Here is a 17165-nt window from a genome sequence, read left to right as displayed (position 1 = left end):
TTTAAATACAGAAATGTCAGCCCCCTGAAAAGTATAATCATGCATATGTACTCAGTACTTGGTTTGGGCCCCTTTTGCATGAATTACTGCCTCAGTGCGGCGTGGCATGGATGCTATCAGCCTGTGGCACAGCTGAGGTGTTATGGAAGACCAGGATGGTTCAATAGCAGCCTTCAGCTCTTCTGCATTGTTCAGTCTCATGTCTTTCATCTTTCTCTTGGCAATGCCCCGTAGATTCTCTATGGGGGTTCAGGCGAGTTTACTGGCCAATCAAGCACAGTAATCCCATGGTCACTGAACCAGGTTTTGGTACTTTCGGCAGTGTGGGCAGGTGCCAAGTCCTGCTGGAAAATGAAGTCAGCATCTCCATAAAGCTCGTCTGCTGAAGGAAGCATAAAGTGCTCTAAAATGTCCTGGTAGACGGCTGCGCTGACTCTGGACTTAATAAAGCACAGTGGACCAACCCCAGCAGATGACATGGGTCCCCAAACCAACACAGACTGTGGAAACTTCACACTGGACTTCAAGCATCTTGGATTGTGTGCCTCTCTATTCTTCTTCCAGACTCTGGGACCTTGGTTTCCAAATGAGATGCAAAATTTGCTCTCATCAGAAAAGAGGACTTTGGACCACTGAGAAACAGACCAGTTCTTTTTTCCTTTAGCCCAGGTAAGACGCTTCTGTCTTGTTGTTCAGGAGCGGCTTGACAAGAGGAATACGACATTTGAAGCCCGTGTCCAGGACACGTCTGTGTGTGGTGGCTCTTGATGCAGTAACTCCAGCCTCAGTCCACTCCTTGTGAAGCTCCCCCACACATTTGAATGGCCTTTTCGTGACAATCCCCTCCAGGCTACGGTCATCCCTGCTGCTTGTGCACCACACTTTTCCCTTCCACTTAACTTTCTATTAATGTGCCTTGATACAGCACTTTTTGAACATCCAACTTCTTTTGCAATTACCTTTTGAGGCTTTCCCTCCTTGTGGAGGGTGTCAATGATGGTTTTCTGCACAACTGTCAGGTCAGCAGTCTTCTTTAGACTGAGAGACCAATTAAAGGCTCAGGAACCCTTTGCAGGTGTTTTGGATTAATTAGCTGATTAGAGTGTGACACTTTGAGCCTACTATACTGAACCTTTTCACAATATTCTAATTTTCTGAGGTTTTGAATTTGGGGTTTTCATAAGCTTTCAATAATCATCAAAATTATATCAAATAAAGGCTTGAAATATCTCACATTTAGCACAATATTCTTATTTTTCGAGTTTCACCTGTAACTAAAATGTTCTAGTTGTCTCAATGTTGTTTTTGAGCTATTTGAAATTTTAAAAAAAAGTAAGTTGACTTAAATGGGTCCATGATATTTTTCAGTGAGCTCATTACTTGGGTGTTACAAATAAACCAAATATCTAATATTTTTTACATGTAAAATAAGATTTTTCTAACGACATTTTAATTAGTATGAAATTAATTTAGACCTTAAAATATTTGAAAGAGGTGGTATTATGCTCATTTTCAGGTGAAATATCTTATTTAGGGGTTGTACCAGAACAGGTTTACATGGTTTAATTTTATTTGCTTTTATTTTTCTCATACTGCACATTGCTGCAGCTCCTCTTTTCACCCTGTGTGTTATACGCTGCGCTCTTGAGCTACAGAGTGATGCATCTTAATTGTACAAAATCCTTGTTGGGAGTTGCACATGTGCAGTTCCCAAGTAAGGACTACTAGCCAATCAGAAGTAGAGAAGGGCGGGTCGTAACATACCTTACATACTTAGCTGACACTTTTATCCAAAGCGACTTACAATTGCTATATATGTCAGAGGTCGCACACCTATGGAGCAACTAGGGGTTAAGTGTCTTGCTCAGGGTGGATGTCTCACAGTGGGAATTGAACGCAGGTCTCTTCTTATCTATGTGCCACCACCCCCCCGCTTCAGACTGCAACCGTAACCTAGCAGATGGTATAAGAAACTCTCAAGTCCACAACATCATTGTTCCACATCTTACCATTAGGACTAAACGTTGAACTGTTGCCGGTGTTCTGACGATCTTTGCTGCCTTTGCCGAAAAATGCTTCCATAGCGCAAATCGAGAGACTCGACTCTACTCGGCCCTGCTCCGTTTTCCATTGCAGATAATAACCAGAGATAGTACGTAGCTGGTCATAGTGACACAACACACAACGGCCGTGACGTAATGTTCAATGTTCAATGCAAAACGTTTCAACATTCCTCAGAATGTAAAGACAGATAAGCGGTATGAAAACCTTCCAGCTGTGTTTTCCTCTGCCGTTGTTGCTGCAGCGGTCTGTGTGACGGCGGGAGCAGAGGGCTCTGTGAGCGGGCGGCTGGCCGGCCTCACACGCTCCTCCCGCAGGTTGGCGCGGGCTTCCCCCAGCTCGCTTGGAACCTCGACGGAGGTGAGGTGATATGAAAAAAAGTACCTGGAAGCAGGTACAGGTACAACATTTCTACAATGGAAACCCAAACAAAGGCGAGTCGAGCCAAAGGCCTTCCGCTCAGACTAGCTTGGTTTGAGGGCGTGCCTGACCCCGCTAGATGCTTGGCAAGCTTTATGACGCGTTTTCATTGTGACGTCACAAGTAAAGGAAGTGAAGGGCTGGACTACAAACGAGCTGTATTCAAGCGGTTCAGAGCAGAGCTTTCTGTGGGAGATGGGAACTCCCTTTGGGCTGGACTTTGGGCTTTTTCACTTTGCAAACCTGTTACATGCACAAAAAAGAGATAACTCAATAAAGGAGAAGGGAAAAAGCCAAAAAGCAGAATACCACCTCTTTAACATTGATATTTCTTTGATGTGGAGTTCATCTCTTACATCTATTATCTTCATATTTGATCTGTGAAATACCTTCAGTGGGTGAGGCCTGGAAAGCATGTCTAGTTAATATGTTCTTCCTCATACCTAAAATGATGACCGTGACTATCTTTCATCAGAAAATCTGAATGAAACGTTGACAGACTGAGCCGAGGAAGATTCACATCAAAGTGGTGGAACATTATGTCTGTGTGCAGGATGTCTCTCTTTATTACACAAACACAATTTAAAACTATCATTGAAAACACTATACTAATGTTAGATTTATTTCAGCTCCTCCTCCACACATTTGATTAAAAACAACACACTTTAAAAAAGTATTTTGATAATTATTATTGTTTCAGAGATAAAAGTTCACCAGACAGATAGCTGATAAAGTGCATTTGTACATATTTTACAATATTGCATTTCTGTTGGTCTGCCCTTGACAATACAAGCATTAACACAACGAAGGGTTAAGTGGTCAAACTGGCTCTCTGTTAAACTAAAATGGAAGACTTATTTAAGACACGCAGGCTATAAGCTGTATGCCTAGTTACCGTGAGACATATGTTAACTAGAGGGTTCCTTTAATAGTTAATAATATATATAGCTTTATACATTTGAGTCAACTTTGACTTTTTTTAATTAGTTTTATAACTCATCTCTTGGTTTCTGTTTAACCAGTGAAATCTGAAATGTTTAAAGCATCTATGTCTACAGCATTAGACATATAGTTTTTCAACAGCACCTTATGTGCATTTTATTTTATATGCTTAGTACCACATGTTCATCATTCCGTAAAGGACATTTCAATTAGACATCTAACACAATACTGCACATTTTGTAAAACAGTTTCCCATCGTTTTTGGTAAAGTAGATGTGGATGACCAATAACCTTACCTTATTAAAAATAATGTAATGTCTGGCTCATAGCACAATGAGATAACTGTTGTTGTATATTTGCGCTATATATAAAAAAAAACCCTAATTAAATGTCTCAAATGAAGAATAAATGTAGAATAAGCATCAAAACATTACATTTTAAATGCAGTAGCCTACTTTAACTTGTAAGAGAGTACTTTGCAAAGTGTGGTGGCAGTACTTTTACTTCTTCCACCACTGCCTATTAAGCAGTCACATGCAAAAACTCCACTGTGCACAACTTATTAGTTTTGTATTTTAAACAAATTCTCTCTTTTACCAGCGATGATATTTGTTAATCAATATCTTTTAGTTTGGTCCAGAGAAAGTTATATTTTCCATTTTTCAAAATACTACTACAGCAGATATGAGATATTTAAAGGATAGGCTTCTATATGACTATCAATATGGATTTTGTGAAAGGCACCTCCATGGCCCTGGTCCAATTACAGCTTTAGACCACACCTGAAGGGGCTGTTTTGAAACAGGTTTTTATCCTGCATGCACGTGTGACAGATGCCTTCTCTAGCTAATCAGGACACAATCTTATACAACTTCATCTTACCAATGAGAGTGGCAGCCCGGAGAACTTTACCTTTTTATGGACAGCAGCACTCCCACAAACACAAATAAAAGCAGTGCAGTTTGGCTCCTAAAGCTGCATTCACCAAGCACATCTCAGGTAGAGAAACACCTGCAAGACATCGCCTGACACCTGCACAGGTGAGCCAGCTGTTAGTTAGCTATTAGTTGACAGTCTATTAATTGTTTTATCTGAAATATTTCACAAAGCAAAATGTTACAGTTGAGTATTGATAAAGGACAGAGGTTTACTGAGGTTTACTGGGTTGACTTAACACTTTATCAGTTCATGTGTGTGACAGGCAGGTGACGACAGGATGATTGAGCTTTTTTTGCTTTAGAAATGCATAAAACATTTTCTTCAGCCCTTTGAAATTTAGGGAAAGGGTCAAACTAGATGCACAAAACAGCATAATGTCCTCTTAAGTATTTATGGTTAGTTTTTGGTTTTAATGCAAAGGTTGAACATCCTGAAAGAGGCTAGAATTTTTCCAAGCCTCTAATAAGTTGTTCGCACACAAACGGGTGGTTGCAGTCTGAGAAAACTGACAAAATCTCTGTAAATGTGAAAATGTTAACTCAAACATTTCCCAACAGCTCAACATGCAGTTTAAAATTATAATAAAATGAAATTTCCTTTTCAAGTTAGAAACAAGAGTGAAATGAATCTGTTATGTGAACAGGGAGTAGAAGTAGAGATCTGCTCTGGTCAACACATTCTCACTTCCAACTTATCACATATGGACGCGTGCTCCATGTGGTGTCGCTTTTTAACTTGCAGCAGCAAATCTTCTTGGTTATGTTTAGGAACAGAAATCATGGTTCTTACAGTAACGATACTTGCATAGGATGAAAGTCCAGTTTCTGGCCCACCATCCACCTCAACTAAAAAATCTAGACAGATTGTCTAACACATGAAACACTTCTGATTTATAATAAGAATCCTAATCCATTTTCAGTTCACTTGTTCAGTTGGGCTTGTTGAATGTTTTTTTTTCTTTTTTGTTTGCTGGTCCACTGACTGAACAATATAATGTTCTGAGGGAGGAGCTGCTCCTTTCTCCATCAAACTCTTCCTTTTTCTGACGTCTTGTCCTGTCTCGTTTTGTTTGGCCTGAACTTAGTTGAAATATCCTGACACGATGGGACTTAATGTCAAACAGTAAAGTCGATCAGGTGGAACGATTAAAGTGACATGACCGACAAACCACATTCCAGTGTGTGCTGCAGGGAGGGAAACACATTACAATAAGTGTACAAAGTAGTTTCAGTTTTGTCTCAGAGGGAAATGAACATCCAACAGAAACCACAGAATAGGAACATACATCCTCACATTAAACTCATCAGGGAGCTTCAGTGCTCACAAGTTTCTGCAACAAGACAGCATTAATATGAAGGTGATCATACTAAAACATGTTTCATCACTTTAAAGGAAGTATTTAAAAATATTAATGATGAGCTGGGATGTTATATTACACACCATCACCTCTATTACTGACACATTTTCATAAAACCGTTAAAATGTCAGTTTTAAATATCCTTATTTTTATTGTGCTTAAATCAGGTATGCTTTTACATAAAAATTTTAAAAAATGAAATATTGAGCAACCAGTTAAAATTCTAAATTCTAAATGAGTGGTCGGCAATAATATCGGGACCGTGGCCAGATTACTTAGCTAGATTAATAGCTGCAAAAAAGGCAAACAATAAAGCGGCTGCTGCTAAAATAGATCTCAGTCATGACAGCAAAAGTTACTCATATAATCACTTCCTCTTAAGTGATTGTGCCTACAAAATAAACATGAACATCTTTGCAGGAGTATTTTATGTTGTGTTTAATTGAGAGCTGAGAAACTCCCTAGGTTGATGTGGACCAATCGCCGGGAGGTGATCTCTTCATAAAATGTCTTCGAAAAAATGATCTCTTTGTAATCAATTTGTTGAAAAGAGAGAAAAATAACACAAGCAGTAAGTGGTTATTGAACACACAAACTCAAACGAGAGTCCAGTGCACGACTGACTGAGCTAAACAGGCACACCGTACATGACAGATTATGTATCCTGGCCTGCCATCTGATGACTTCAAAAAAAAATTGGGCCGATGCCAGACTTATTTGCTCATCTAAATTCTATTCAATTCTAACATATTGTTGACAAACTGCTTAGAGAACAGGGTAAACAAAGAACAAATAAAGACAGGACAATGTTAAATAGCTGTTAGCAATAGCATTAATGACAGCAACAACATGAATAGCAATAACTAGCAGCTTAAACAAAGTAGTAGCCTACTACAATGAACAAGAGATAAAACAATGGGTGGAGTGTTTAAGGAGAGCGTAGCTGTTTAGGGTTTTTTATGGGAAGAGAAATAAACACCATGTTGCTCATTAATCTACATGTTTCCTTTAGGAAATGGAAGACGAGATTCCTGCCCTTGTTTTTGACAACGGCTCCGGCCTGTGCAGGGCCGGCTTTGCTGGAGATGACGCCCCCCGCGCCGTCTTCCCATCAATGGTTGGCTGCCTCAGACACAAGGTACAGACACCAGCATGGACGTCACCTGCGTCTCATGACTTTAAAATCCAGAGTCGAACTTGTACCCACAAAAAAAAGTTGCAGCCAACTGCTGTGTTTCATAATGATACTGAAGGGTTACTTTTGCATCAAATACAGATGCTTTGTCATGCTGTCTGAAAGTGTCGATAATTGATGCACCCAGATGAGAATGTGTTGGAGCTGATGGGTAGTAAGTAAGGAAAATTTATTTAATACAGCACCAACATTTTTTTTTTTAAATCAGACAGTCATATATAAGCATCAAACAATAAAAGGCATCAATCAATATAATCAATTTATTTGTGTATGTTAACACGTGCATAAATAATCAATATTAAGCATTTTGTATTTTAAAGAGAACATGACTATTCACAGTTAAAAGTTTACAGGGAGACAAAGGCTTATTTAAATAAAAAAGTCTTCAGCTGATTTTTGATTGCTTCGAATGAGACCTCAGAGCGTAGGTCTGATGGAAGAGTATTCCACAGTGTTGGTGCCACTTGGAAAGCACGGTCACCTCTAGTTTTTAGACATGTATGCGGTACAACTAGTATGCCTTGGTCTGAAGATCTTAAAGGCCTAGTGGTAATATACGGGTGCAGCATGATTGAGATATACCCGGGTGCCTGATCATGCAGCGCTCTGTTTGTTAAAACAAGCACTTTTAATTGAATCCTAAATTTAACAGGGAGCCAATGTAAAGAGGACAGAGTGGGAGTTATATGAGTTCTCCGGCTGGACCTGGTCAACAGCCTTACAGCAGCATTTTGGACCATTTGTAAATGGTCGAGGGAAGACTTGCTAAGATGTAAAGAGGGATGTAAAAAGGGAGTTGCAATAATCTAAATGGGAGGAAATAAAAGCATGGATTATTATCTCAAATTCAGTTTTTTTGACAACAGATTTGAGCTTGGCAATGTTTCTTAAATGAAAGAAACACAACCTGGTCAGACTTTTAACATGTCGATCAAAGTGCATCGATGTGTCAAAAGTTACACCCAGATTTCTAAGATTTGATTTTACTGATGATGAAAGTGATCCAATATGCTGAGCGATCGAGGGAGCTATGCTATCGGGTGCAACAATAAGGACCTCAGTCTGTATTCAGTTCTAAGAAGTTTTTAGCCATCCAGCTTTTAATGGCAGTGAGTCAGTTTGTCATACTCATCTGACCCAAAAGAGACATATAGCTGGGTAGTTGCGTGTAGGTGAGCAGTAAACAGAAGAAAATATTATAATACGATTGTTATCATTAACACTACTACAAATATCTGTACCATTTTTCATTTAGTCTGTAGCATCACCTTTACTGTCTGTACCTCTGTGTGTATATTGTGTTGGCTGCCTCCCTCCCCTCTCTCTCTCCTTACATCCCTCTCTTTTTCTCTCTGTTCCTCTCCTGCCCTCTCTCTCTCTCTCTCTCTCTCCCCCTCACTCTCTCTCTCCCTCACCCCCAACCGGTCGAGGCAGATGGCCGCCCACCCTGAGTCATGGTTCTGCTTGAGGTTTCTGCCTCTTAAAAGGAAGTTTTTCCTTGCCTTTTGCTGCTCTTGGTGGGGACTGTTAGGTTTTTTTAAAAAGCATCCCAGAGTATGGTCTAGACCTGCTCCTTTATGAAAAGCGCTCTGAGATAACTGTTGTTGTGATTTGGCGCTATATAAATAAAATTGAATTGAAAATTGAAATTGAAAATGTATGTAGGCTTACTCCGGACTCACACAGGCAGTGTGTGCCAGTAACAAACTGTCCATGTCTGTCAGATAGTCTGAAGGGGACACTTGCAAATCAGCAGAGCTATAACACAGGCTAATGCACAGCAGAGGAGCAGGCAGATTTTGTTAAAATATTATGACTTTATTGTCATCGGATTGAAACTTTGTTTCCCAATATGTCAGAGGACACAGATATGTGGGAGAGATTCTAACTGTGCAGAAAGTTTTGAACACGAGCAGAAAACCTGCTGAAACAAAGAGCTCTTAAAGTGTTTAATAAATAAAATGTAACTTATTGACTTTTGTGGGTGATCAAAGTGCTTGGGGGGTGGGGGGGTCTGATAAAATGATAATGTCTGATAAAATCTGACACACAGATAATGCAGTGTGTAGCATGTGATTGTAAAGCTGGATGCAGGAGTTGTGCAGGAGAACCACTATGTGGGAGACAATGCTCAGAGCATGAGAAGTATCCTGAACCTGAAGTACCCCATCAAGCACGGCATAGTCACCAACTGGGATGACATGGAGAAGGTGAAGATACTTACTTAGTTTTAACACCTGGATTCAACCAGAAAACAGCCTGAGAGCTTTGACTTCAATCTGTTTAAGTTTAGTAACAAATGATCAAGAACTTGTATAAAGTAGTACAACTATAAAGTAGAAATACTTACATTATTTATTAAAATTTAATGCTTATATATATTTACATTTTATCATTAAATCTAATGAAAATGTCCAACCAACTGCAGAAAGTTCTGGACATTTTGTTACTGCACTTTGACTTGTGCTTACTTACAGCTGGAAGCTATAATTGCATTATCGTTTATTTGTTAGATGTATGAATCAAACTCTCAGTAGTTGTAGTGGAGTGTAGTCTAGCATTTAAAGGAAATACTCAAGTAAAAGTACAAGTACCTCGAAATTGTACTCATAATGTCCTTTTCACCACTGAAAAAATCAAAATATTAAAAGCTGGAAAAAGCTTGACACCAACTACTTTTGTCCTGCATGTATTTTTATTTGCTTTAGCTTTATAGTTACTATGATTAGTCATTGAACTAACAGCTGTTCTGTACTGCAGATATGGCATCACACCTACAATGTGCTCTGTGTTCCTCCTGAGGAGCATCCAGTCCTGCTGACCGACGCTCCACTAAACCCCAAGGATAACAGGGAGATGATGGCACAGGTGTGTGTTTGTAACAAAGTCGCAAAATCTATGGGTTTATTTTTACCATCATCTCTCTCTGATCTGAAGAAAGAAAATCAAGGCACCAATCCATACTGCCCTATTGCAGCTTTAACTCCTTAGATTCTCTAGACTGAGACATTAACAGCTGGACATTTTTACTAAATATATGCTTACTTCTAGGTCAGAATTCTAACTTGTAATTAGGGTTGACCCCGAATAGTTGAAGATTCGATGCTTCGATGGGCGGAGCCTGATTCGACTGTCAATCTCACAGCCGAAGCTTCTCAGTGAAACAAGGATCATGTCACTTTGGCAATATGGGGGTGCTCAACGCCTGATTTTAAATAGCACATTTAATGCTGGATCATTAGTGCACATGCAGAGACGTAGCATGTATGTGTTTAATGGCAGAAGAGGAATACTTGCTGAAGAAATCGAGCCCCAGCTTCTCTGGTGTTGTGCCGAGTTGTCCACACTTTGCGGGACTTTTGGATAATTTATCACTGTTGAACCACACAAAGAATATTATATTGTTTTTAACCCCTTGATGCAGAGTGTCACAAATACGCATCAAACCTCTTTCTTTCAGATTGCAGCCAAGATCCTGCATGTATTCCCCCGATGCCTGTTGGTGCATATTCAATACATACCTAGGAACCTTTTGTAAGCCCCGGTGTCTCGTTTATGCCTATTGTTGCTAATTTGCATCATACCTACATCATACCTGAATTTGTATCTTTTCTATGTTCTATAGACAAATTAACAATCTTCACTTAATTTAACATCAGCTTTAAAGCAAATTCAAACACAAATTATTTTTAAAAACATTTTATAGTAAAAAAATTCAGGCGTCAAGGGGTTAAACAGCCGGCTACTTGAAATAGACCCGCGAGGAACCATAAAGTGCATGCAGTTGTCGGCAGCACGGCATGCACGCAAAACTCTGCACAGAACTGGTGAATGACAGGTGAGAGAGAGAGAGAGAGAAAGAGAGAGAGAAAGAAACAACCAAAACACAAAGTAAATTCCAATGTCACCTGACCCCAAGAAGAGAATTCACACTAAATTACCTGAGCACAATAAAATGTCCTAAACTAAGAGAAATGATGACAACCTACAGACTGAGTGAACACAGCCTGGCCATAGAAAAGGGTCGCCACAGACAGAGCTGGCTACCACAAGAGGAGAGACTCTGCTCCCAGTGTGGCAGGGGACATGTAGAGACAGAGCTGCACTTTCTAACCTCATGCCCTAAATATAAAACAAAAACGCTTTGCAAACATTTCCCAGATATATCCCGAATTCAAATTTATATCAGACACACAGAAACTCCCCTGTTTATGTCCAAATGTGAAATAATTCAGGCAAAATATATCTCCTCATGCCATGAACTGAGGACAACCAATGGAAACTTAGACTAATAAATAATTGTTCTAATTTTCAAATTATTATTATTTTGATTGTTTGATATTTAGTAACTGTTGTGTTTTTAAATCTCACATTTGATACTGTAGTTTTTTATGAACTAATTAATTATTTTTAGTGTTTTTTTGCCTATTAATATATACTGTATAAAATTAATTGTCCTTATGTGCTTTATATGTAGCTTTGGCAATACTATTGCTATACATTCATGCCAATAAAGCAAATTTGAATTTGAGAGAGGGTGGGGTCTTCAAAATGCCTCAGTTTAGCTGTAAATTCACAGTGAAGGTGAAATTGTGGAGGTACCATGTGTGAACCCCACTCCAAAAGTCTCCAAAACTCTCCAAAAGTAGAAGGCTTCTTCCCTTTCTTGTAGTCTTGTGCACTCTCATACCTCTCCTCTTTCCTCCTATTGCCTTCTGCAGGTATTTCTGGCCCTGGAGCTGTGGAGTCTGATTCCTGCTTCTAACATGTTACTGCTTAGCACCCTTTGCTAACAATTGTTATCACTAGTCCTACTGTTGTTTTTATTATTGTTCTCATTATTATCATTAACATTACTGTAATTATCAGCACCACATTTCAGTCTGTACTGCTATTACCTTACAGTCTGTATTTCTGTGTGGATATTGTGTTTGCTGCACTCCTTTCCTGTGTTCTTACTCATGGTTGCAATTTTTGGGTCTCTGTAAATAATATTACAAAGAGTATGTTCTAGTCCTGCTCTATATAAAAAGCACAATTAGACAGTAGTTGATGTGAATTGGTGCTATATAAATGAAATTGAATTGAGTTGAATCTTCCTCTTTGGTTCAGATTATGTTCGAGAAATTCAAGTGTCCTGCCATGTATGTTGCCTCCCAGGCAGTCCTGTCACTGTTCTTCTCTGGTAGAACCACAGGTGAGAAGTCAAATACAACCATAAAGATCTCTCTGAGCTCTAATGTCTTAGAAATATTGAATTCGTCACAAATTGGCTCCTTGCTTAAAAATGACATAAACAGCACTGTTTCCTTATTGCAGCATCTAGAGGCCATTAGAGGAACTGCAGCTTAGCAAATTTCAGTGACGGCCTTGATGTTGAACCATGATCAGAATAACCACAGAAAGTGTTTTTTCCTTTTTTTCATTGTGAGCTTTTTGTCTTGCAGGTATTGTGATAGGCTCTGGTGACGGCGTCAGCTACACTGTGCCCATCTACGAGGGCTACGCTCTGCGTCACAACAGTCTCCGTCTGGGCCTGGCTGGCAGAGATCTGACTGACTGTCTGAAACAAAGTCTCACAGAGAGAGGCTACAGCTTCACCAGCACTGGTATGAGTTTGACCTAAAACAAATAGCATAGGCACGATTTATAATCTGGAGCTTCTAATTCCTTTTAAAACAAGTGTAACTTTGTGAGAGATAAACTCCTGAATGGCTGCAGGCTTTTCCACTTTCTGAATATTTAACTTTAGTGTCCTTTAACTCTCTAATTTCAGCTGAGCGTGAGATTGTGCGTGACATTAAGGAGAAGCTCTGCTACGTGGCTCTGGACTTCGAGAAGGAGATGCAGAAGCCATCTTCCACCCTGGAGAAAAGTTACGAGCTTCCTGACGGACAGGTCATCACCATCGGCAGCGAGAGGTTCAGCTGCCCCGAGACTCTCTTCCAGCCTTCATTAGTCGGTGGGTAACAAGGCCAGTAATGCAGGTCGTATCACTAAAGCAAATCATTTAAACAGACACTGGCAAGTGCTTTTAATAGATCTTGTACAGATTTTAAGTCAGTAACTATTGGCCATTAGACAGTTAGCATAAATATATTTTATGCTTCAGAGCCGCTTGTGGTCTTGTGTGCTAGAAATTAAAACCACAGTAAACTTGTAGGAAAACACAGTAGACACAGTAAACACAGTAGGAAAAGTATGGAATTTGATATCAGTCTGGATAAATGAGTGGAAAAAGAACAGTAGGGTATGGAAACACATCTGTGTTTACAGAATGTTATCCCCACTTTGTTTTCAAATATATAAAATCCAGAATTTAAAAAAATAAAATAACTAAAAATATCTGAATCTTAACATTTCTGAGCTATGCAGCGATGTTTTTATCAGAAAAATCTGTTCTGTGTAAGGAAACCACAACTTGACCACTGGCAACGTTCACCATCGGTTCCATGGACACTCTGAATAAACAAGTGAAAATTTAAATATTTAACAAATATTGGGGGGAAAAAATATAATATTATTTATTCTATATGTTAAGTTAAAATAGTAGAGTACTGGTAGCACCAGTAAGTTTACTTCCTCTATGGGCAGAGATGTTTGAAAGTGGAATGTCGTCCAACCGTCTGCATAGGACTGAGGAATGATCCCGCAGTGGTTTAGTGTTAATTCATTTGAATGAGCTGCAATAAGTCGCAGCATTCACTGTCAGAATGTAAAATACCTGTTGTATTTTAAATCCATTTATTTACAAAATAAACATCTAGCTATTTGTTCTTAGATTTCAAAATGATCTGAAAAATCTACAGAGAATAAATTTGATTTAAAAAAAAAAAAGGCATTTTGAAATGCAAAAGACATAAGAACCCTGAAATTGACTCTTGTTCCATCCGCATGTTTCAGGAATGGATGGAATGGCTGGCATCCACGAGATGACCCACAACAGCCTCATGGAGTGCGTAGAGGACATCCATAAGGACCTGTACGCACAGGCTGTGCTGTCTGGCGGCACCACCCTCTGCCCTGGCTTCGCTGACCGCATGCAGAAGGAGATCACTGCTCTGGCCCCACTCAACATGGAAATCAAGGTACAGCTTTTTTAATTGCAGATCAGTGAAGTACTAACTGAATCAGACACTAACTTAAATCTCTTCTATATGAATTTTTTTGTAACTAAAAGTGTGTCTTGAATTAAAGATGGAGCATGAATTTGGGATTGAAATGATCACATTTCCTGATCTTGTGTTTTCGGTTTCCTGATCTTAAAGAATCTAAATCATAATAAAACCTGTCTAATATTATTGAATGGAATCTCCATTGGGGCTGCAGCTAACATTTATTTTATTGATCTAGTATTGTACAGATTATTTTATCGATTCCTTGAGTAATCGCATAAGAGTATGTTGCTTGTTGCCCCCCAGTGCTGGGATCAATTGTGTAAACATGGTTCGAATTACAGGGGTGACTGGTGGGGTCTGATCCCCCTAATTAAGGCTTGGACCCCCCCAAAAGAGGCAAAAACAACAGTCTTTCTTACCTGTAATTCTTAATATTACAATATATTTCCTATATTCATGCCTTACAGTCTAGAATCTTGAAAAAAGATTTCAAATGGACCATACCATTTCCCAACCTTTACATTAGCAGCTGCTCCAGTCCAGTCCACTATACGCTGGTGGAGACACTGTAAGGGCGTACTCACTCTAGAGCTGGTTGCCTTTTACCATGCTCAAGCACGATTGTCCCCTCTCCCTTCTCCTCCACTGACCTGAGATCACACAATTATTCACATGTTTACATCATCACTCAGTCAGTGTTTCCCATGCAATGATTTGTTTGTTGCAGCCCACCACAGTATCAACGCCGACCACCACGTATTCATATGGGATTTTTTACCAGGCTTATTTTTTTATTAAAATTAAAATTGCAGGTGATTGCAGAGTGCTGCGCTTATCTTCGCGTAGCACCTTGACTGTCTGTCTCTCTCTCTCTCTCTCTCTCTCTCTCTCTCTCTCTCTCTCTCTCTCTCATGAACACCGCTGCACAAATCTGTCTAACACAACTGTCAGTGTTGGAGACCCACCTTACAAAAGGTTAAATTGGCAAGCATGTAAGGAGCCTAACTAATAAGGAGAGCTATGTTAAAAATTGCCCTCTCCCTCACCGCACAGTGGATTTTGTGTTGCGGTTGTGTGCTTTGGTATGGTTAGTGATCAAACTAGATGCGTACCGTACCGGAGTCCAGCCTAACCGTGCATCAGCAAACCTCTTCAAGTGGTGTACCGTGCCTGGACACGGCACGGAGCAATCACACTGGTAAAAAAAAAACAACTTTGGAGGTTAAACCTGTCCGACACAGTACAGATCATCTGGTGTGAGTACGCCCTATGTCAGTAGTTAGCTATCTAGCTTCTCTAAAACACTTAACTTTCCTACCTTCAGAGTTTCGTGATTAGCATTCCTTTTACTTACAATGAGCCATCTGATGTTAGCTAGCCCATTATGTAATTTCATTACCACTATATCTTGAAACTTACAACTTGAAATGATAAGAATTAGGAATTAGAGATGATAATGCAGTATTTTATGATGGTGTCTTTGGTTCTAGTTCAGCACTGTGTGGGTCGGTGTTTGATTGTTTTGATGGTCTCCTGTTGTGTGTTGTGTTTTGCTCTAGAATACTTGACCTCTGACTACAAACTTGTCGTGTGGTATGGGGCATACATGAACTGGTGTAATGGATTTAACTTTCATTTACAGACTGAAGATATTAGTTAAATAAGCGAGGATATTGTAGGTGTTGTAAGATTTTAGTTCACTGTCACACGTACCTGTGCTGTACTGGGTTTTCTTTTTGACCTGAAAAAAAAGTTGACCGCCCCGGTTGTCATTGTATAATTGGCACCCTGCGTGTAACTCATATCACTGTTAAATTACAACCCAACCTCAACAGTCTAACCAGTTGGAGAACAGCAACCAACACATGTTTCTACATTTACAGCTAAGATTTGTGCTTTTCCTTTACTAGCCTTCATTTAAACAATCATGAAATAAAGTTAAATGCTAATATTACCAGTAAGGTACCTTATTTAGGGTCCACCCCGTGAACTTGATTCTTAGACTGGGTGCTTTCTGCTCTGATGCTGTAGCATTTGCTGTTATGCTGTTGTGGTGGGCTAGTTCCATTTTACGGTAGACACAATGTACCGGGTTGTTGTTTTCCTTTAGCTTGAAATGATCCCTTTGAACACTTCTCTTCATCCCTTGCTATTTTCTCTGTCTTCCTCCACTTGTTAATCCACACCATCATATCACGTCATATTAACTTGCCCACAGTGTTAGTGCGTTGTGTGACAGTAATAACTATCCATGCTGCTGTATATTTATATAGATTAAACAAATCATCAATGCAAAGAATTTGCTTTTTAGTTTTCAAATTAATTGATTTTCTCGATGAATCGTTTCAGCCCTAATCTCCATAAAATTGTCCAAACTATCCAACTACAGAAACATTAATTTAGGGCTTTTGTTGTTCATATTGAGCATCACCTCTTTCTGTCTCACCTGTTTTCTTTCCTCACCTCCAGATCATCGCTCCCCCTGAGAGGAAGTACTCCGTCTGGGTCGGCGGCTCCATCCTGGGCTCCCTCTCCATTTTCCAGCAGATGTGGATCAGCAAGCAGGAGTACGATGAGTCCGGCCCCTCCATCGTCCACCGCAAGTGTCTTTAGAAAGCCCCGTGTCGTTGTCGTCCTCCTTATAGATATGGGTCTTCTTATGTTTAGAGATGGCCATTTAAGAGCATCGTACATTCGGTGAAAAAGGGACATCCAAGGACAAATCTAAACATATTGTTAAGTTTTGATTAACAACATCACAATAGTCAAAAAAGAATAACTTTTTATAAATTTAGGCAGAAGAGTACAGTCAGAACAAGTTATAATACAATAATCGGGTTTGGATTTGAGATTCTGTCTGGTACCAAAAATCATAAGAAATTATTTTGTTTTTTTAACAATAGTTTATTGTAAAAATGCCAATCTTGTAAGATTTTGAAATCATACTGAAGACACGCTTGGATTTGTGAAAGATCAGGTTTAGATGTATAATAATAATAATTGTTAAGATCTAATGCATCTCCTCCTTTATGTAGTTTTCTGTAAAGTGTATAGTATACGGTAGATAAAGTGTAGTAAGAAGTCAACAAACCAAGTGTCACATAAAATGGACGATTTATAACTGGTGACATCA

At 39.3% G+C, this 17165-nt stretch overlaps 1 protein-coding gene across 1 annotated transcript; it reads left to right on the top strand.

The window, feature by feature from the left end:
• Positions 1-6731: 6731 nt before the first annotated feature.
• Positions 6732-16940, top strand: LOC123960584 (actin, cytoplasmic-like). Its single transcript, XM_046035405.1, has 8 exons — positions 6732-6857; positions 8984-9124; positions 9675-9782; positions 12027-12111; positions 12362-12523; positions 12691-12876; positions 13818-14002; positions 16502-16940. The coding sequence occupies exons 1-8, from the start codon at positions 6735-6737 to the stop codon at positions 16643-16645; spliced, it is 1134 nt and encodes a 377-aa protein (XP_045891361.1). The 5' UTR covers positions 6732-6734; the 3' UTR covers positions 16646-16940.
• Positions 16941-17165: the final 225 nt, after the last annotated feature.

Source organism: Micropterus dolomieu, linkage group LG21 (assembly GCF_021292245.1).
Source record: "Micropterus dolomieu isolate WLL.071019.BEF.003 ecotype Adirondacks linkage group LG21, ASM2129224v1, whole genome shotgun sequence".
NCBI lineage: Eukaryota > Metazoa > Chordata > Actinopteri > Centrarchiformes > Centrarchidae > Micropterus > Micropterus dolomieu.
Note: the sequence above shows the minus strand (reverse complement) of the source record. Positions and strands in the feature narration are given on the sequence as shown.